The 20,906-nt window shown below is 41.8% G+C and overlaps 1 protein-coding gene across 5 annotated transcripts in view; it reads left to right on the top strand.

Moving 5' to 3' along the window:
* MAPKBP1 (mitogen-activated protein kinase binding protein 1) overlaps window positions 1–20,906 on the top strand; it is a 101,207-nt gene that overhangs the window by 60,184 nt on the left and 20,117 nt on the right. For 4 of the 5 annotated variants that reach the window (XM_027750229.2, XM_027750225.2, XM_039388985.1 and 1 more), the window contains 14 exons: window positions 89–271; window positions 877–894; window positions 1,410–1,570; window positions 3,744–3,933; window positions 4,928–5,074; window positions 5,960–6,144; window positions 6,264–6,355; window positions 6,711–6,836; window positions 8,546–8,616; window positions 9,067–9,188; window positions 10,091–10,166; window positions 12,737–12,848; window positions 13,421–13,484; window positions 16,516–16,641. In XM_027750229.2, coding sequence (XP_027606030.1) covers window positions 89–271; window positions 877–894; window positions 1,410–1,570; window positions 3,744–3,933; window positions 4,928–5,074; window positions 5,960–6,144; window positions 6,264–6,355; window positions 6,711–6,836; window positions 8,546–8,616; window positions 9,067–9,188; window positions 10,091–10,166; window positions 12,737–12,848; window positions 13,421–13,484; window positions 16,516–16,641 — 1,673 coding nt within the window. The remainder of the gene's footprint in view (window positions 1–88; window positions 272–876; window positions 895–1,409; window positions 1,571–3,743; window positions 3,934–4,927; window positions 5,075–5,959; window positions 6,145–6,263; window positions 6,356–6,710; window positions 6,837–8,545; window positions 8,617–9,066; window positions 9,189–10,090; window positions 10,167–12,736; window positions 12,849–13,420; window positions 13,485–16,515; window positions 16,642–20,906) is intronic. The other variant, XM_027750227.2, reaches the window with a different exon arrangement.

The following is a 20,906-nucleotide window of genomic DNA, read 5'->3' as shown; positions in this document are numbered from 1 at the left end:
TTCAGCACTCAAGGCTTGATGTTCTAAAAAATTACTGTCTACCTGAAGTGCCTTGCTCTGTTTCTAACAAACTGTTTTCTATTGGTAGGTCAATGCCACAGTCCCCTTGCTAGGTCGCTCAGGATTGCTTGGAGAACTGAGGAACAACTTCTTTGCGGACGTGGCTTGCGGAAGGGGCAAAAAAGCTGAAAGCACCTTCTGTATCACATCCTCAGGCTTGCTCTGTGAATTCAATGAAAAAAGGCTGCTAGACAAGTGGGTGGAGCTGAGGGTGAGTTTTACATCCTCCTATTCTGCAGTGTTTGTGCCTGCTGAAGCAGAGCAGGAACAACAAATAATAAGGGCACTCGGACTGCAAGCTGACAACCAGCAGTGAAAGTAATTGGGCCTCTGCTACTCTGTGATTTACTCTGGAAGGCCAGGCAAAAATAGTATTGCTTCTTGGCAAAGGGATTTTATTAATCATTGAGGCTCTTTCATTTGCAGGCTTCAGCATTACAGCTACTGCTCTTCTGGCAAAGCAGTGTCCTTATTTGGCTTTGGCAACCCCTGCATGGTCCCTCCTGGCTGGGCCTGGAGAAGTACTTTTAGGAAGATTCTGATTTCTATCAGAACACTCTGCAGTGTCTTACTTGGCTTGTGCATCTCAAATGCAGGTTCTGAATGTACTAGTTGGTTTGGCTATTCTAAACCACCAGGTTGGCCCATAGTTAAGAATTTGATCGTGCTTATTTTCCTTTCAATTGAATGTAACATGCCCACCTGAAAGGATCCAGTGTATTAAAATCAAGGGAAAATTCCACACTTTCACTCAAATGAAATGCCTCTTCTTTTCTTTCCTTTCCTGTCTAAAATCTGCCTTTCACTCTCGCTCAGAATACAGACAGCTTCACAGTAAGTTGAAAAAACTTTTTGCATTGAACTCATTCCCTTTTCACCACGCTCCATTTTGTACCACTTTCTGCCATTTGTACAAATCCCAAAGGGAGGGGAAGAAAATCCATTTTTTTCTTTTCTTATCCCCTTGTGACAGGTAATGTGTTGGTGTGCTAGTACAGGTGAGGTGCTGCTTGCCTGCCAGTGGTGTTGAATGTCACAGGAAGCAGTGTTCAGAGTAGGAGTTAGCTGGACCAAATGTGTAGCTCTGCTGACCTCCTGTCACAGTGGGTGGCAGAGGAACTAGGCTTTTTTTTTAACCACTTGGAATCTGCAGTGGACCTTCGCTGAGAAACTCTTCAGAAAGGAAAAATGGATTTTTAGGCTTTTCCTTACTCCCAGGGCTCGACTTCACTACAACTTTTCTGACCATGACTCCTTTGTCTGTCAATTTGCTGTTCACCCTATCGTGTATCTGGTGACCTTTGACATGTGAGCACGTTGCTCATTCTTGTGTGCTGTGTCCTCCTCAGACCACTGTGGCAAACTGCATCTCTGTGAATCATGACTACATCTTCTGTGGCTGCGCTGATGGCACCGTGCGGATTTTTAACCCTCTGAACCTTCACTTTGTCACCACACTGCCGAAGCCACACTTTCTGGGAACAGACATCGCGAGTGTGACTGAGGCCAGGTATGGTGGAGAAAGGTGGAAGGGAGCAAGGGAGGCTTGTAGGAGTTAGAACTGTTCCCCAGACCTTTGCCATCTGGAGCGTGCTCTTTTTATGGATTAAAATTGGCAGCCTGTTGGAGATCTCTCTGAGCTGTTGCAGCCTTGCCATGTGTGACTGGGCTACAGCCCAAAGCTGGTTGCTGGACTATACAGAGTATCTTGCTCCTCATGTCCCCGGAACTGCTTGGGTTTGGTGGCCTTTTGACAGTGGTTGCTGTGAGCAAGCAGGCAGAGGGCACAGGATGCTGTGGCACACTTCAGTTGTTCCTGTACCATGGGACATCCTTTGCTTATCACTGGTAAGGGATGAAGACTCTCCTTCGTAGCAATATAATGGTCTTGTTAAGAGATACCCAGACTCTCATGGGGCACTTTTTCAAAGGCTCCCTTGCAGCCTAAAGACCTAAATCTACTATTGTCTGTAGTCTTTCTTCTCCTGCAACCTTGTGCATTCTGTTTTACTGTTTTCCTACCTTGTTCCAGTATATTCTGTCTTGGTTTTCTATTTCTTACCTTCTGAGGTGGGTAATATGATTTCTATATGGTTCTGTCTGCCAGCTTGCAGAGGCTTATGCTAGAGAAAACCCTTCATGTGTTGCTGTTTGCCAATCCTGATTGGAGGCTTTCCCAGTCATTTTCTTTGATTTCTGTCACTAGTGGGGAAAGAAATCTAAAAATGGTATGAATTCACCAGCCATTATTCCACTGGATATCTGTAGTCTCCATGTCTACAGATATGTACTCTCAACTTTTCTTTGGAGCTTTAGGTAAAGAGTCAAACAGCGCCCTGTACAATCTTCCTCCAGAAAATTAAGTGGGAGATAATGATGTTCCAGTAAAGGAGTTGAAAAAAGAACTCTCTCAATTTAAAATGTAAACAGTTTCTAATAGTGCTAAAGTCAAGCAATTGTATACATGGACCCTTTAAAAATACTCTCTGCTACTCTCATGCATCAGTCAAGCAGAAATATTCATAAATGTTAAATATGTATTCGTAGCACTGATTACAATCTTAACAACATTTAAAAATTAATTTATTACTTCTAAAGAAGCTCGAAAACACAGGACTCCTTTTATTCCCATGCATGCCGGAGCTTCTCTGTGGGATGCTGGTTGCCTGCCTTCAACTGCCCACGACTGTATCAATGACCTGATTTTTCAGTAGAATCTGGGCTGTACTCTTCCAACTCTCAAACCTTTCCAAGTGAAGAAGCAGGGTTCCAGTTGTCTCATGAGCTATGTGCACTTTGGCTCCACCAGTCCTTTTAAATTACCTGCTCTCAACACCCTGGCACTCTGGCTATAATTACCTTGTTCAATATCATTAGCAGCACTGTGGGATGGCTGAGTTCACCTGAGGTCAACAGAGCAGTTCCTTTACATGCATGGCAGCAGAACTGAACAGAGCACCCCTGTAGAGGAGATGCAGGGTTCACATGGTGTGATCTTGGGCCACACTGGGACAAAGGCATGTTTACTTATTATGCAGAATTCCTTTCTAAGTTAGCAACAGACAGCTTGCTTATCTAGTAAAGACAGTACTCATCTGCAGTTGCCCATCTCACAAGTTGCTGCAAGCAGCACCACGCTGGTCTGTGTGTGGGACAGGGGTGGAAGGAAGGCAGGTCAGACAAGTGGCCACTGAAATGAACCATTTCATTGTCCCTTGTGCTGATGTGCTCTTTTTGAGTGCAGTACTTATTCTTCTTGGTGAGAGCAATTCTTGCTATGAATAAACAAAATATAGTATCCACCAGAAGATGATCCTCCCCTTTGTTTTGAGATTATTTGACTTGGATTTTAATTTTGCCACCTGGTTATGCAGTGGTAAGTGATGATCAAACGTCCTGTTTGGTCCTTCTTCAGAGGAAGTCAGTCACCTGTTTGTGGTGGGACTCTGAGTTAGATGGCAAGGAGTATAACTTTTGCCATGGGACTTTGAGGCTTCTTTTGGGACTCTGGTTGTTCAAGAGACAGGTCTTCCCAGCCAACTACTCTCTCTACCTATGTATGCCACAGTGTATTGTTCACTTTACCAGCATCCTGTGGAGAATCTGAGCTCTCGTGCTTCACCTCCTTGCCCTGACTCCTAGAGAGCACAAGTTAACCAGGCTGTTTTTCTCTCTTCATGCAGCCGTCTTTTCTCTGGTATGGCTGATGCGAAGTATCCAGACACGATTGCCTTGACATTTGACCCCACCAACCAGTGGCTTTCCTGTGTATACAACGACCACAGCCTGTATGTGTGGGATGTCAAAGACCCGAAGAAAGTGGGCAAAGTGTACTCTGCTTTGTACCACTCTTCCTGTGTGTGGAACATTGAGGTATGTTGTCTACAAGCAAAAGTGTCGGATTGTGAGTTGCAGCTGAGGAAGTCATCTAAGGAACTGCCAAATTTGAATGCAACCACTTATTGCAGAATTGACTCAAATTTTCTCCTGTGGTTAGTGTGGTTCCTACGTAGCCTGAGTTGGAGCTGGGAACAGTTCTTTTGCTGCATTGCAATGGCTGACCGAAAGCGTGAGAGGCAGTATGCTACTGGGAAAAAATATTTCACCGTTAAAATGTGAGAGGTGGGAGAAGGAGCAGAACTGGACAAAGCTGAATGCAAGGGTTCCTTTTAGAAAATGCACAAGAGGTTACTGCTGACCTCAAAAAAACTTATTTGAGGTCTGTGATGAGCAAGTGCTCCAAAGTCAAAAGAATGAAACAGATGCTAAGATCTGAAATCTGCTCCTTCTTCACCTATTTACCAGAACATGTGGAAGTAGCCTCTCAAGTGGCTGTCATCTTCCAGTCTGTTTAGTTGCCTTTCCCTCAGAGGAACAGAGGGAAGGAAAGGAGGTGTAGGAAACAATGTAGTTGTTAATATGTTGAAATATGTTCAACAGTGGTCAGGAAAGAGGGAAGTGATTGAGGACTCTATTATTTATTAATTGCACCTCACCATTTCCTTCTGAATTATAAATCAACAGTAGTAGATGAAAGTTGCGAGGTGGTTGTTGCATGGTCATTTTTGTATGGTCTTTGAGGTACTCTTTTGAACTAACTTTGAACTATTAGAAACAAAGGATGCTGGCTTGTTGCTAAGTTCTTAAGGAAATTTTCTATGTTCAGGGAGGCTCAGTGAATGTTTGTTTGAAGCGAATGTGAAGCTCTGGTCTGCAAACAGGTTTTCATTAGAACTGTCTGGCTTTCACCTTTACAAAACAGAGAGGACAGCCCTTTTGTCTCGTTTTGTTTTGAAACTTGCTACTGCTGTCTAGGATGCCAGGTGCCAGGCAATCTCATTAAGGGTTTGATTTTACTTGCCCTTAGATGTATCCAGAGGTGAAGGACAACAACCAGCCATGCCTCCCTCCTGGCTCTTTCATCACCTGCTCCTCTGACAACACCATTCGCCTGTGGAACACTGAAAGCTCCAACATCCACGGCACAGCCCTGCACCGCAACATCCTCAGCAATGTAAGATCCTAGGTTTTGATCACCTCTTTGCCCTTGGGGTTGGTCTTCCTCATGCACAGGTATACCCAGGTTAAGGCCCAAACTTCTTTGGATCTCTAAGTCAACACAAGCTTCTCTGTAAACTGAGCACAAGTCTGATTAAATGTATGAACCCAAAGACACATGAAGGGAGTATTGGGTAGAAAGGCAGTTTGTCTGAAATAGAGCTGGGGTCTGTTGCTGTTTTCATAAACCACCCAAGGATTCACCAAGCTTAGTCTCTTCCATGAGGGCCATATGCTTCAGGAGAGCTGTTTCTCTTTTTCTCCATCTCTGTAATGTGTAATCACTCACAGATTTGTTTGGAAAAGGTGCATTAAAGGAGGCAGAGGTTTGGGAGAATTGAATGAGACAGTTTACACTCACTTCATCTATATAACAGAGAGGATACTCATACAGAACAGTGATTACGTATGGACATTTGCTTCCACTCTCAGTTGTGCTGGAAGATCTGTGGACACATTGGCCTGACCTTAGGAATCAGATAGAAAAAAGTCCTGCTTTTTCTATCAGTTCTCAGAAGGCTGACTTGGATGATCTCTAGAAGTCTTTCAGATTCCTGCTGTGTGCCCTAATATGCTGTAATCACTAATCCCAGAGTTTGTCTGTAGTGCAGGAGATGCTGCTAATTTCTAGCTTGAAGAGTAATCTTGCAAAGGGTCATTGTGAGACGCAGTTTTGAAACTTTCATCCCACAGTATGAAGAGGCTCAGTGCTTGTTCCTAGCAATTACAGCATTATTGCCAATGAAGTGCATAGGTTGGCCAGGAGCCCAGTTTCTAAGGCAGATGCTTCGCTTTCATATTTTGTAACTAATAAATATTTCTGGGTGTACTGTGTCTCCAGGACTTGATGAAAATCATCTATGTAGATGACAACACTCAGGTACTTCTGGACACTGATTACAACTCAGCAGGAAGTGCAGAGAAAGCTGATGCACAAGTGATGGATACGAAGGTGGGGATACGCACTGTCTGTGTGAGTCCCAGTGGGGAGCACCTGGCCTCAGGGGACAGGATAGGCACTCTCAGGTAATCCCATAAAGCTTCTTATGCAGATTGCAAACTGGCCAGGCATGAGAATCAAAAACAGGTCTTACTGTCTTGCTGATTTTATTAAACATACTGAAATGAGTCATGTTGTGTCTTAGGATATATGAGTTGCAGTCTCTGAAAGAAATGCTGAAAGTGGAAGCCCATGACTCCGAGATCCTGTGTCTGGAATACTCCAAACCCGACACAGGTAAATGCAATAGAGCTTCTTCCTTTTTGTGTATGAATATAGTATTGAGCAAGTCAGAATGTCCAGCCATGGTATGGTAGAATTTTCAGTAGTGAGCTACTCCTGGATTTTGGAGCAGGCTTGCAGAGTTGGGCCAGTAGAGCCAGACTTTACAAAAAGGCTTCTTTCTCATACTTTTCCTTGGACTATGGTAAGTCGAGATTGAAACTTGTTCTGTTTATTATTGTAGTGTGAAATCCAGGGGTGTTCCTTTGTGTCCTTCCATGCAGTTTGCTACAGTATAATGCTTTGTCCCTAAGATGACTTGAGAAGCTCTTTTGAAAATGGTCATGAACTCTTTTTAACTTTATGACAGGTTTAAAACTCTTGGCCTCAGCCAGTCGGGATAGACTGATTCATGTCTTGGACGCTGGGAAGGACTATAGCCTGCAGCAGACCCTGGATGAACATTCTTCTTCCATCACTGCAGTGAAGTTTGCAGGTAGAGAATCATGGCCTCCCTCCAAATCTGGATTTGAGCACTGCTGTTGTTCCATTGTGGCAGTAATTTTAGCTACTTAAATACTGGCCTAGGCCAATTTGGAGCTGCAGCTGGTTTTTTTATGCCATCTTTTGTAGCTGCAGTCCTAACAGAAGGTGATATGTCATGATAGTTGCCTTCTTTTCCTTTTTTGTTTTCTTCTTCTCTCCCTCCTCCCCACTCAAAAAACCTTTCCTGATTGCAGTCCTCAACATTTCTTTGGAAAGCTGTTTTTCTGTAATGATTTACTCCCTTTAACTGATGTCAGATGGTTAAACGTTGTTCTTAGTGAGAAGAACTGTGAAACAGTTGTCCAAAAAATTCCCCAAACCAGCAAAAAAAAAGTTTCAGGATTAGCTAGTCACAAGTAAAGTTGTCATTGCAAACCAGTGTAAGACTTTGCATTTGTGGTAATAGAGCATGTTGCATCCCCAGCACTCAGTTACCACTGATGGTCAGACACCAGTGTGCTGTACTGTGCTGTTGTCAGGAATAGCAAGGGTTGGCTGCTCTGTCAGGCCAAGCTGGTAGCCAGGAAGGCAGGTAAAGGTAGTAACCTCACTGGCAGTGGGATGGTCCCACATTACCTGAACGGGGTGGAACAGATCAAGTCCAACTAGATCCACCTAGTAGTCCAGATCACCAGACAAATCCACGGTGATAAAACAGGTCAGCAGTGCAAGGTCTGGATCAGTCTGAAGACAGTGGTCAGGGTCAGCCACAGTTCAGCACCTGCGAGACAAGTGTAGCATCACAAACCCTTGGCAGCAAGGCAGGTTTGGGTTCAAATCAGGAATCTGAGTCTGTGGGTCAGAGTCAGGATTCGGATCAGTAGGATATGTGTCCAGGCCCAGGTGTGGTTGCAATGCTGCTGCAGTATAGCTCAGCTGGGGCTCAAGGATGAGAACCTCAGCTTGAAAATAGCTCCAGAGTGAAGGGACCTCGCTGAAGCTTCATAGCAGAGGCCCCCCCAGAGCCACTGTGTTTTTTTTTTTTTCCTTGAGGAGCTTCAAGGCCAGCAAAAGTTTCTCTAACAAGTCTGTCTTATCAGTGAGCTGGCCTTGAATGCAGCCAGATGATCTCCCAGTAGATGAGGGAACTGGGCTTAAGGCCTGGCAGCTGAGACCTTTGTGCTGGTCTGTGAGCCAGGCGTGCTTTAAATGGGTGCAGTTCAAAGGCCTGTGTGATATTGGATTAGTTTTCATTACTTTGAGTTGTATCAGGTGTTCCTGATAGGAGCAGATTGGTTACAGAAGATTGCTAAGGGAAGAAGGAAAGCCTGACCCTGCAGTAAGAAAGGGTGGCAAGAAACAAGTGACCAACTCTGAGGTCTGAAAAGTGCCTGTTGCCTGTTTTCAGCTCATACCAAGTGTGAACGTGCCATATTGCCATGGAATGCTCTGGCACAGAGAGAGTCAGCACATGAGCATACTGGTGAGGGAGAAGACAGAATTACATCCTAATCTGTTCTATAAAGCTGTATTAGGGCCACATGCACGCTGAGCATTAACAACAAATGCTGTCCCTGAGACAGGGTTTCTGTTTTGCTGCTTACAGAGCAGTCAGGCTTAGCTAATTAGGACTAGAATACATGAGGAGTGGTATGAATTGAAACATTTCCTCCACCTTGAATCTGTGTTTATCTTTTGTCTCCTGCTTTTTTGTTCCAGCCAATGATGGGAAAGTGCGAATGATAAGCTGTGGGGCAGACAAGAGCATCTATTTCCGCACTGCGCAGAAGGTAACCTTATCACAGCTTTTTCTGTGTGCTTTTAGTTAATAACCTCTGCACAAAGGAGCTACTTCAGAGAATGATATCAGAGTTTTTTTATGAGCTTGTTGCTATTGCAGTCTCAGTTGTCTCCCACTGACTCGATACAAGAGATTACATTTGGAGAACTACTTCTGTGAAGTATGCAGCTAGTTCTGGCCTAACCTTTCACAGAAGGATGCAAAGTAGAGAGCAGTTAGGATATCTGCTTTTCTTTTGCTGCCAGAGCTATTGTGAGGAGTGGTGAAAGAGGATGGGCTGGAGGGAGGAGTTCATTGTGCCTCCAATCCCAGCTGCTCCCAGCAGCTCCCTGGGAAGGGTTGTTTTGTGCTGGCTGTGTAAGAAGACTCATCTGTATTATTTGTGTTTAATAATGGGTTAACTCTTTGATTTTGACACGGTCTTTGCCCACATGTTTAGACAGGAGAAGGGGTTCAGTTTACCCGAACACATCACATTGTTAGGAAGACCACTCTCTATGACATGGATGTGGACCCCAGCTGGAAATATGCAGCTATTGGATGCCAGGATCGTAACATCAGGTTAGTTTACTTCTCATCTTGAAAATATGTTTGCAGTCCTAAATGAGGCGGCCCCATTTTCATCATTGTTCCTCTAGGTTCTTTAATACAGCGTTTTCAGACAGATCTGAGGCCTCACCTCACACTATGAGGTTGAACTCTGCCTATCCCCTCACTGATAAAAAGCTGTGGATATGTGCAAATGCCCTTGGGACTCTTGGCTTCTCACTGGGTTGCTCTGCAGAGCAAAGCTCTTCTAGTGGGAGAGCAAGTGTGCCTTTCTTGGCACATCATTGAGCTTTGGGGCAAGAACCTCTGCACTGTGGTAGATTTTGGTTTTGCAGATATGTCTAGTGAGAAACTGTGAGGTCCTGTGGAATAGCTGGGACTGTGGGAATCTAAAACTGAACTAGGTGTTACTGTCTTTGAACAAGTGGAGTCCATTCTCTGCTTCCTTTTTATCCATTTCTCCAATCTGTCTTGCTTGTAAGCAAAGGAGTTTCTCTGTAGTTTTGTGTCTTCTGCTATTGCAGCTGGATGAGATGTTGAGAGTTTTGGTCATAGCTAAATATCACTACTGGTTTAGTATTCTAACATAAATAAAGTGTCTTGTTCACTTAATCCTTTCCTTTAGTATGGAACTGCCACAGGTACTTTTACTTTAGGAAGGACTGAGGCTTGATAATAAAGCCTCAAGTTTAACTCAGATAATCTGCCTCTACATTACTTTTGAGGTTGTTTCTTGAACCATTTAAATGATTGATGGTTATACTTCATGGAGATCATTTCCCCACTTCCTGTGGCCCTGTTTCATGCATTTTATGTGGAATGAGGAACAGAGATAGAAAAGGATCCTGGTGACAAAGAGCCCCAGAACAGCACCTGGGCAAACTGAACCATTTTATCTTCTGGCATCCCCTCAGGGTTTTCAACATAAGCAGTGGGAAGCAGAAGAAGCTTTACAAGGGATCCCAAGGTGAAGATGGCACTCTTATCAAAGTAAGCTGTTTTCCTTTTTCTTCCTTTTTTTATTTTTTTCAGCTTTTGTGAATGCAGCTGAGGGACAAGAAAATGAATCTGAACACAGTAATTTTTTTTTTTTTTTTACTTGCTCCATACTTTTTTCTTTGCCCTGCTGCTGCTTCCTCCCATCTCCATCCTTAATGGCTGGTAATTTGGGTTCCATCAGCCTAAAACAGGAAAAGAGTCAATAAATCCTGAAGATGATGTATGATTTTTCTCTCTGTCCTGTTTCTGCAGTAAGTCACTGGCCCATGATGTAAAAACAAGTAGAACTGCACCAGTATCTGTCAGGAGATATTTAATCCATTTAATTTAATCCTTTACTTTCTACTCCAGAGAGCTCATTCTGGATTTCTTGACTGTTTTTGTTAGGATTTTTAAGGTGGAGATGCTTGCCCATCAGTGTTTGTGAAGTGGTTTTCAGAGGGCAAATACAAGTGAAACTCTTTGAGTTGATAAAATTAAATGGCATCTGCCCTGAAAAGCATGCGTCTTAGAGTACTGAACAAGCCTGGTAACTGCTTAGAGAGAGTCTGTTCATATTTTCCACCTGCTGAGTGCATCCAGACCTTGGGGTAGGGTAGCATGCCTGCTTCTGCCACTATCCAGGCTTACCCTGGTAAATCAGGTGTGTTCAAGATTCAGAGTTAAGAGTGATGTCAGCACATTGGGATGTGGAAGAATCGCATTCTTGTCTTTAAAGGGGGAACCAATTTACACAACCAAAATATCTCTCAAGTTAAATTGCCAAACAAACTGCTTCTCTTGTTTTTTTTTCCCCTCACTTTTTTCATACTTTTTAAACCAAATACTTCTGTTCAGCTGAACAGGTCAGCAGTATTATTATTAGGGACTGGAAGGAATGTCCTATGAGGGACAGCTGAGGACTTTGGGCTTCTCTAGTTTGGAGAGGAAAGGGCTGAGGGATGACCTCAGGATGAGGATGTGGAGAAGGAGGTGCTGATATCTTCTCCCTGGGATCCAGTGACAGGACATGTGGGAATGGTTCAAAGCTGCACCAGGAGAGGTTTAGACTGGACATTAGGAAGCATTTCTTCACCGAGGGTTTGGTCGAACACTGGACCAGGTTTCCTAAGAGAGTTGGTCGAGGCCCCAAGCTGTCAGTGTTGAAGATGCACTTGGTCACTGCCCTTAATAACAAGCTTTAGTTTGGTCAACCCTGAATTAGTCAGGCAGGAATAGGTGATCATTGTAGTTCCTTTCCAGCTGAAATTATTGATGGGTGTCAATAACTGGGCAAAAAGGAAGGGGAAAATAATTTTGTTCAGTGTCTTATCTTCTGTTTTACAGAAAAAAGATAAGTTCTCTTTCTCTTTGCCTATTATAATTCCTACAAGGTTTTTTTATTAGTCAGAGTAATGAAACTGAAAAATTGATGCTACACTTCATCGCTGATAAACTTAGGTGCTTGATTATGTCTTTCTTAGACCAGAAACCACGAAATGGGCTGGTAGCTGGATTTTTTTGTTTTTAACAACCTTTAAGGTTTTTTGTGGTTTTTTTTTTTTCATGTGTACCTCAAATGGGGAATCTCAATTATTTTTTAATGTTGCTTTGTTCATTTTTAAGACAGTTATGTAACCAAGGGGATTATGGTTATCTCTGGAATTTAAATTTTTTTGGCCTGTTTTTCTGAGATCATAATATACATTGCAGTTTAATGAGTAGAACCCAAACAGTGACACTGGAAGCGAAAGATACAGCAACAAAATAAAAATTAAAGAATAAACCCCAACAACTCACCAAACCAAAAACCATTCTTTAAGTACTATGTTTCCCTTAAAAACCAGACATTTTCACTCTCAGTTCCTTAAAATTCTGTAAAGAACAGAGCAGGACATTTGGTGACAGTAGCTGTATTTGCTGTATAGCGCGGCTTTAGACCTGGTAAGGCATTTGGAGGGGATTTTATATTTGATCTGAGGTAAAGCAACCAATGGATGCATATGAAAAAACAAACAACAAACAAACTAGTCCAAAAGTGGGAGTTGCAAGTGCCGAAGATTTGACAGTATCATTGTCAAAGACCGTTTCTTGGCAGTGTTTAGTTCTTTTTCGATTTCTTCCTCAAGACTGAAATCTTTTAAATTTCACTTAACTCTGTCAGCTCTGATTTTTTTTTTTTCTTGTGGCTGGAGGAGGGATGTTTTGGGGTGTGTTTGGGGTTTTTTATGATTTTGTTTTGATCTTAACATAGAAGAAAATGAGACCTCAGTGGTTAAAAGAAGGTAGAAGAGAGAGGTATAAGTCTGTCCATTGGTGGTGATGTTTTCACAGTCATGAAGGCATTTAATGCAAGTGTCTGTAGTCTCTGATTAGGTTGGAGATAGTCTTAAAAGTTTAGTCAGGTTGGAGATTTGTCCTGGGATGCTGGATAGTCTAGTATTCAATTGGAGTCCTGTGGGAGCTACTTGCATTTTATTCTGTTAACTACTCTGACTGTCTTCGGTATTCTGGACCATTTTCATGTGGTTTGAAGGTACTTTCTCACCAGGTCTTTGCATTCCTCTTGTCTCCTACACCAGGTGCAAACGGATCCCTCTGGTCTTTATATTGCAACCAGTTGTTCTGACAAGAACCTGTCTATCTTTGATTTCTATTCTGGCGAGTGTGTTGCAACCATGTATGGACATTCAGGTAAGGCACATTAACTTCTGGAAATGCATTTTTTTCTGCTGATGACTATATAATTAGGGTCTGATACTAATCAAAGATTCTGAAGGTTTCTCACCACTAAAGCTTACCTGATTTGTATTTTTGAGTAGGCTGTAGCTAGAATTACTTGTAATAGCTTATTTCATTGCAATTTCAACTTTTGCATTTTGCACACAAGCACACACACTTGTCAAGCCATGTATTTGTTTATGCAGTTTTTCTATTAGGCTATAAAGTAGTCTGTGTTTTTTCAGAGTATGCTGAGTTTCATTAAGACATAACCTCAGCTCATACCTTGCAGGAACTATTCTATCATAGGCAAAAAGAAAATTCAGTCTTCAAGTATATTTTGCCATGGGATGCTCTTTCCATGTCAAGCCTAGATTCTTGGTTAAATGGTTATGGTAATTGGGGCATATTGATCTGTGAAGTGTGTTGGCTTTAATCAGAATTTGAATTACTGAGTACAGATAGGCTATTTGGCTAATGATCTCTTCTGTCCATTGGAATAATTCAGGGAAGATTTTTTTTTTCTTTTGGTTTATTTTACACAGAGATTGTAACCGGGATGAAATTCAGTAATGACTGCAAACATCTGATCTCTGTTTCTGGTGACAGGTAAGAGGTGTTTGCTTGTTTATGATATCGGCTCATACCATTTCACACTGGATTTAAGGAGAGTAGATTTTTATTTTTTTAATGAAGGATGTTTTATGCATTCCAAATAAACCTCGGAGCTTTCTGAACCCTAGATATGTGCTGTTGGTAAAGTTCACAGAGCTTATATTATCCTTCCATGGAATGAGACACACAGTGAAGTACTTCACTTTTCTGAGTGTAAGTGCTATTTGCTGCTGGAAAGGAGACAGAGATATGGCCAGTTTCCTGACCAGCCTTCAGGTTTGTAATGTAAGGCAGCTTGTGCTATTTTTACCAGTGGTGCCAAAACTTTTTCTTGCAGTACTCCTGCAAGTTTCCAGGTGAAAGTGCCTGTCTAGCACCAAAAGGGACAGGCTTGTCCCCACTTTTTGGTCCTGTCTGTAGGGTCCTCTTTGCCACTCCCCTGAGTCAGCAGTGATGCAACTGGCCCCTCATTCAGCTGATTTAGGTCACTCTCCCCAGATGAGTTTTCTGCTGATTTAGTGGACTAAATCACTTCACTAAAAGCTTGAGTAATCACCAGACTGAGCCCAAGGGGAAAAGGAGAATATATGCCTAATATGATGATTGTAGAGGGGAGTGGACCCACTATTTCTGGAATCAATGAATGTTTAAATCACCTGAACTGAATAAAATTTTTCCTTTGAGAAAGATGGTTCCTGGAGTGCTATTGCAAGTCCAGAGCAACCCAGATTTTCTCTCTTTTTCTTTTTTTATTAATAAAACACAACTGAATTGGAAAGAGAGTTTTGGAGGGTAAGTTGTTACAAAACATACAATTTATCATCTTAAATCTCATCAGTTGGTTATTTCTGTCTTTCAGTAAAAAAATAAATAATTTAGTTTTCATCTTTACCTTTCACGTGTGTAAATAGGTTAGGGAAAAAATTGCTGGAGAGAGAGTCTTTTTGTTGTGGACTTCCAAAAAATTCCAGAAACATGGAAGGTTGGAAGTCCCCAGTGATCCTTGTGATTTAGTGCAGCATCCCCTTGTTGACGTTTTCATGAGCAAAAAGGTAATTTTCTTCACTAAGGGTGTGGAGGAGGTGGATGAGAAATGAGAAAACAATTCACGAGGAACTTTGCTTAAGGAGATGAGAAAGCATATTTTTCAAAGGAGAACAGGGAAAATAGTCTGTTCACACACAGCAGCACGTGCAAAGAATAAAACTGAGAATAGAAGGAAAAGCTGAGATGAGAAAGGGCACAAGGCCTGTGAGACTCACGTAGAGAAAAGTACTGCAAGGTAAGAAAAAAGCCGAACCAAAACGCCCCCCCTCACTGCAAACCCCAGCAAAAGGGGTAGGTGGGAACATGTTTTTTTACAGTTTGTGTTGAATGCCAATGTATTCACAAGTTCATGTTGTTTGCTGTTTATCTCTAGGTTGGATAGCTGTGGGAGTGGGATAAATGAACAAGCCAGATTTGCTTTCAGAATTTTGTTTCCTCCTTTTCGGTAGTTTATCAGTCGCAGATTAACGGCTGTTACTTCATGAGAGGTGTTGCTTGAGGGGAAGCAGCTGCTTGCCCTGTGTTGCCATAGTTCCCAGACACAGTGCCTCACCCCTTTCTCCTGGATGAAAAGCTTAGGTGGGAGGATGACAGTGTGTTCCCTGCCAATGGGAAGCATCTATGTGATTTCAGTAGCTGGGAGGGATGCTACTAAAGTGTGGCACTGAGGGCAAGAAGGGAATTTTTAATTTTTTGTTAAAATCTTCACGGGCTGCAGAAAGAGGTTTATGTTTTCTTTTTGTGTGATATGGAACTTGACACCTTTTGAAGTGTCTCCTCATGAGAGATAAAATATAGAGAAGATTTAGGCATTTAGGATCCTGGACCATTTTGACATTTACCTCATATGAGGGAGACCAAATTTTGTGGTCATTGTTCAAAATGGCAAAGCAAATTAATTTTTATGGACTATCAAGAAAGAAGAAAAAGTCACTAACTGAAAAATCTTCTGTGAATTGGAGTATACCCATGCGTGTGGAGGCAATGATGGATCTTGAAGAAGTGGATTAAATCCTCCTTGGATTCAAAGTAAAGTGCAGGATTTTGTAAGTGATAGCAAAAGCACCAGCTCTGTTTCTACATCAGTGTAAGTACACCCAGCTAGACAGGAAAGATGGCTGAGATGAAAAGAATTAGTTAGCACTGAGGTTAAATTTCAAAGGCAGTGCTGGTTATTTTACTTTCTAGTAGCTGAAGAAGAGATACAGTATTCTCTAATGTGATGAGGAATATATTTTTTTTAAAAGCTGAATTTCTGAAGAAATTAATGAAATGAGACCACACTGTTTCCCTTTCTTAAATGCTTTCAAATCCATTGACCAAATTAAATTAAATTTCACAGAATATTCTGAGTTGGAAGGGACCCACAAGGATCATCAAGTCCAGATCTTAAGTGAATGGCCCATATGGGGATTGGATCCATGACCTTGGTGTTATTAGCACTGTGCTCTAACCAACTTAGCTAATGGCCATTTAAATTCCTCAGAAGTGCTCTGGAGGGAGTCCAGATAAAGTAGTAAGAGCACCTGGACTGCAAAAAGTACTGCCACATAACAGTTACACTATGGAGACTCTATGGGATGGTGGGCATTAGTAAGGCCTTGCCCGTGGGGGTAGTTGCAATCAGATGCTGCAGCTTAGCCACAGTTAGAGGATGCAAGGGACATCTGTAGGCTCCACTTATCCTTCTGACTGCAGAGGGACTGTTATGGCATTTCCTTCAGCAACTGATCAGATAGTCAAATAAAGGTATAGGATCAGAGATGAGTCTGTGCAAATACCTCTGCAGTTGCTCTTGCTCACAGGGAGTCTTTGCCAGGCAGGTTTTTGTCATGAGGCTTGGGATGGAATTGAGTTCCTGTTTCTGCATGTATCTCCCTGCCACAGACAGAAGGGCTCTTGTTTGTGTCTGCAGAGGGAATTAGTATCAATAAACTAAACCAAGACTTGATCCCAGCCTCACCTTTCCCTCTTTCAGCTGTATCTTCATCTGGCGTCTGAGCTCAGAGATGACCATCAACATGCGGCAGCGACTGTCTGACATGAAACAGAGAGGGAAGCAGGCAGAGAAGTCTCCTCCTCACAAGGCAGCTGGACTCATGAGGTGAGCAGAGCAGACTGAGAAGAGGTGGCTGGCTTTTTAGCATGGGATGTGAACAGTGTGGCACTGGGATTCAACTGTAAGGTTTCTGCTGTCTTCACTGATAGTGTCTTCCAAAAGTTCTCTTATTCTTCTGATGGATTTGCCATGGGTTTTGTGCCCTCCTTCTTTGGATATAGAAACCAGACTGTGATCTTCCAGACAGACTTATTTAGTGTGCTTCACTGATTGAAATGTATATGCAATGCCTCTTCTGTCTTAATTTAGTTTAATGATATGGTTAGAAACTTGAATAAGCAGTTCACCTAGGAATACTGAGGATGGTACATGGCATCTCACCAAGGACGCTGTGATCATTCATGAATAAAGTTCTTTGGATCTAAGCTGAATGCAATTTAAAGGCTCTTTTCTGTGGTGTCAGTAGTGAAGTATACCTGTGAGCTGTATGAGTTTGCTATGTTGATCATAATTCTGAAAGAGTCCTTACAATTGTACTGTTTGTTGTTAACAGTTGTTTACTGTTTTCTGGAGACTTTGAAAAAACTCACCTAAAATAATTATAATATAAATAATAAATATAAAAATAATTTAAATGGGAAAAGCTCTTGGCAGCTATATCATATTACTATTTTTTGCTTGGTAAACAACATATCTAAAAACAAAGTCCTACCGCCTACAAGCTGAATAGATCTAAATTTATCTGGTGACCTTTCTTTAAAAAGTGTTGCTTCTGTTTTTAAACAGAACAAGAGTGACAGGGGATTTTTGATTATTAGTGTAATGTATTCAGTTTCTCTGTAGTTTGTAAGTAGCTGAGACTAGTTTGACTGTAAGCAGTGCAGAAGAGAGTCCTGACAAAGCTGATATGAGATCATAGTGGGGAAAAAAGAATAAACACAGGTGTGTTTTGGTTTTTTGTTGGTTTTGTTTGGTTGGTTGGGTTTTGTTTGTTTGTTTTTTCTTTTTTAATTTTTTTTGTTCCTATGTTCCACAAGTTTCCTCCTCCAAATGACTACAAATTGAGTACTGGATATAAAAGTAGCAAAGCACTGGAGGATTTACCACACTGGTTGTTGAGTGTCACGAGGACCTCCCCACTCCCTTTGGGAGCAAGCAATGTTGAAACAAGTCTGTCTGCATAGTTTTGTTTTGGAAAGCCTTAATCTCCTCATTCTTGAAATGAGTCTTGTCTAATAAGTGTTTTCAGTAATGATGCTGGGAAAACTCAGGAAGCCTTTTTTTCTAGCCAAAATTCTGCGTCTGTCAAGCAATGTGCTTTTTATAGCAGTCTCTCCATTATTCCAGCAGCTGCAGCCTCACTCTACCAAGGCTCAGCCTGTGGCAGATAATCCCAGTCCTCTTCCACGTGAGGTGATACTTATTTCCATCACAGATGCTTGCTGAAGGGCGGTGCTAGTGCCACGCCAAGCCCACAAGTTTATTAAACTTGTTTGGTAACCTCTTTGCAAGCCTGGAATCTACTTGTCAGCTTTGAAAGCTTGTTTTCAGTTTTGATCGACCGCTGTGGTCACTGGAGATCAGCAAAGACATAACTCCCGAGCATTTTGGACTGGGACTAAAGATGGAAGAAGAGCCTATTGGACCAGCATTATTGAGGTGGGAGAAGGAAAACTAGTGAACTTGAGTAAGATTGGTTTTCTACGTGCCCTGTATCTGTTCTGGTTGTGTTTCCAAATCTGTCTGTGTAGGTTGCAGTAGAGAGTTGAGTTGTGACTTGTGGTATAAAGTTGTTGTCTCAAAAGACTGACAGTAGTATGGGAAAGCTCCCTTCTGGTAATAAGTCATTTTTCTACAAGATTTTCTCTAGAACAAGATTACTAGAATTTGGTGGGGGATGTAACACATTCTGATAGTTCTATGAGTGTATGTACAGGATGAATAAACAAAATAATATTGGGGTAACAAAACTGATCTGATGAGGCAGTGGGAGCTGAAGATTTCCAAATCAGGACAGTGCTGTTTGTCCAGTTGCAACCGTCAGGGCAGGAATTGACCCAGGTGAGTAACACTGGGAGTGTAAATACACAGAAGATACCTTTTTGGGTCAAACCGGTGCTCCGTGAAGCCCAGTATTCTGCCTGTGACAGTGGCAATGGAAGATGCTATTTAGTGAGACACTGCGTGAGCCTTGCTGTATGAACCTTTGTGGTGTATTGGCTTCATGCTCAATTGTTATCTCAGGGATGTTAGGAGGAACACCTCTACCTGTTACCTTTAGTATTTGGCCCATTGTCCACTGAGTTTGTATGAATTCTTTTTGAACTTTGTAATACTGTCTGTCTCTGCAACCTTCTTTTGTGACAAGTTCCAGGAGTTCACTGCTCTCTGTGGAAAGAGGGACTTTTTTGTCTCTGTTAAAACACATCCTACTAGTTTTGTTGAAAGCCCTTTGCTTCTGAATATTGTGAACTTTGGTGAACTATTGTGCAGTATCCAGCTATCAGTAGTGCTCATGGTTTTGTAAACCTTTATCATAACCTCTCTTCATCCAACCTCCTCTCTGAACTGAACAGTCCCAACATTTTCAGTCCCTCCAAAAACTTTTAGAGAGACTAATGTTTCTCCTCTGAATGATATCTCTGACTCACCTTTATGGGGCATTGTATTATCTTGGAGCTGATCAGACCTGTATGACCCACAGTTCTCCACAGTGCACCTGAGAGCCTTTCAGTTCTGCCTCTAGTTGTGGTAATTGCAGATGTGTGCTTTTTTCTGAACATGAGGAGTATAGTTGAGGATAATAGAACTTATACTCAGCTGATATTGCTGGTAGGTTTTGGTTTAAGGCTTTTATATTTTCAATAAAGGAATCATGTAAAGGCCATTTAATAGGGTTTTGAATTTGATCCAAGTATGCATTTATAGTTTAAAAAAGCTTGTCTCAAATTTTTGGAAGTTTGAAATTGATTTTACTATGGAATATTTGCAGGGTTTATAGTCATGTTTCAACTGAGTATTTATATTTTTTTTACATTAATTTTAAAAATCACATTTCTGTTGCTTTTCTTGAAGCTCTACTATGAATAGCAGGAGATGAAAATGTTATCCACATTGAATTGCCTAAAAATTATATATATATGCTGAAGAAGTACTGTGTGCTGTCAGATATATTTGGAAAGAAGAACTCCTTATCAGATTCTCAGTGAGTCCAGGAAAGCTGTGTTGTTTCCAGGGCTCAGAGTGGCTTTTGATGCCATATCAGAAATGGTGCTTGAGTCTGCGATGAACTACTGCAATTATAACACCAGGGAAACGCTGAAGTCAGCAGCACTGTGATCTTTCTGTGGGGAAAAGCAGAGTAACTTTCTTTTTAAAACCCTTAGGCATTTGAGGGGGAAGCAAGGGGACACAATCTGCTAGGGATACCTACCACATAGTATGTTACAGTTTCATAAATATGTCCCTAAAGCTGAGGATTTAAGTAGCACAAGATTAGAGTGGGAGTGCTGAAAACATACCTCTTTAAATGGATAGTTGCCATTCTTGTCTGCTCTGTTTTGTTTTAAGAAAAGAAAACAGGGTTCGATTCAGGTCATACAAAAGAATACAGAGTGCCTGTTATCAGATGTCTTAATACTAGAATTCCATAAGGACATGTGGCACTTGTGAATCTATATATATGTCCTGAAGACTTTCTAACTGAAAGTCCTTCCCTGCCATTGACCCCGTACTGTCCGACCCTTCAAAAACTAGGAGCTGAAGGGCAACTGGCTCTGCTGACCTGTACAGAAAAAGATTCAGGTTGTAGCAAGGTGGGAGTTTGCCTATTCTCTCAGGAAACTAGTGGTAGGACAAGGGGAAATTGCCTCAGGTTGTGCCAAGGGAAGTTCATGTTGGATATCAGGAAAAATTTTTTCACTGAAAGAGTGGTTAAGCATTGGAACAGGATCCCCAGGGAAATGGTGGAGTCACCATCCCTGGAAGTGTTAAAAAAATGATTAGACGTGACACTTCATGGTATGATTTAGTGGGCAGGGTGGTATTCAGTCAAAAGTTGGACTTGATGATCTTGGAGGTCTTTTCCAACCTTAATGATTCTATGATACTAGAACAGGTTAGTTCCTTAGCAAAGAAGAAGATGAGCAAGGACAATTAAAACTTGCTTTAAGTGAGTCAGTTAATGAGAATTGGACATGACTGTACATGCTATTCTGGAATAGCTACTGTGAAACATTCATTCTGGTGTAATGATGCTTTGGGATTTGGCTGAACCTGCTCTCAGTGGGAATTCAGCAAAACCCAGAAGT

The sequence above is a fragment of the Pipra filicauda genome, unplaced genomic scaffold, assembly GCF_003945595.2.
Source record: "Pipra filicauda isolate LSUMZ 115617 unplaced genomic scaffold, ASM394559v2 scaffold6_size6359152_pilon, whole genome shotgun sequence".
Lineage (NCBI taxonomy): Eukaryota > Metazoa > Chordata > Aves > Passeriformes > Pipridae > Pipra > Pipra filicauda.
This window is presented reverse-complemented; position numbering and strand designations above follow the sequence as displayed.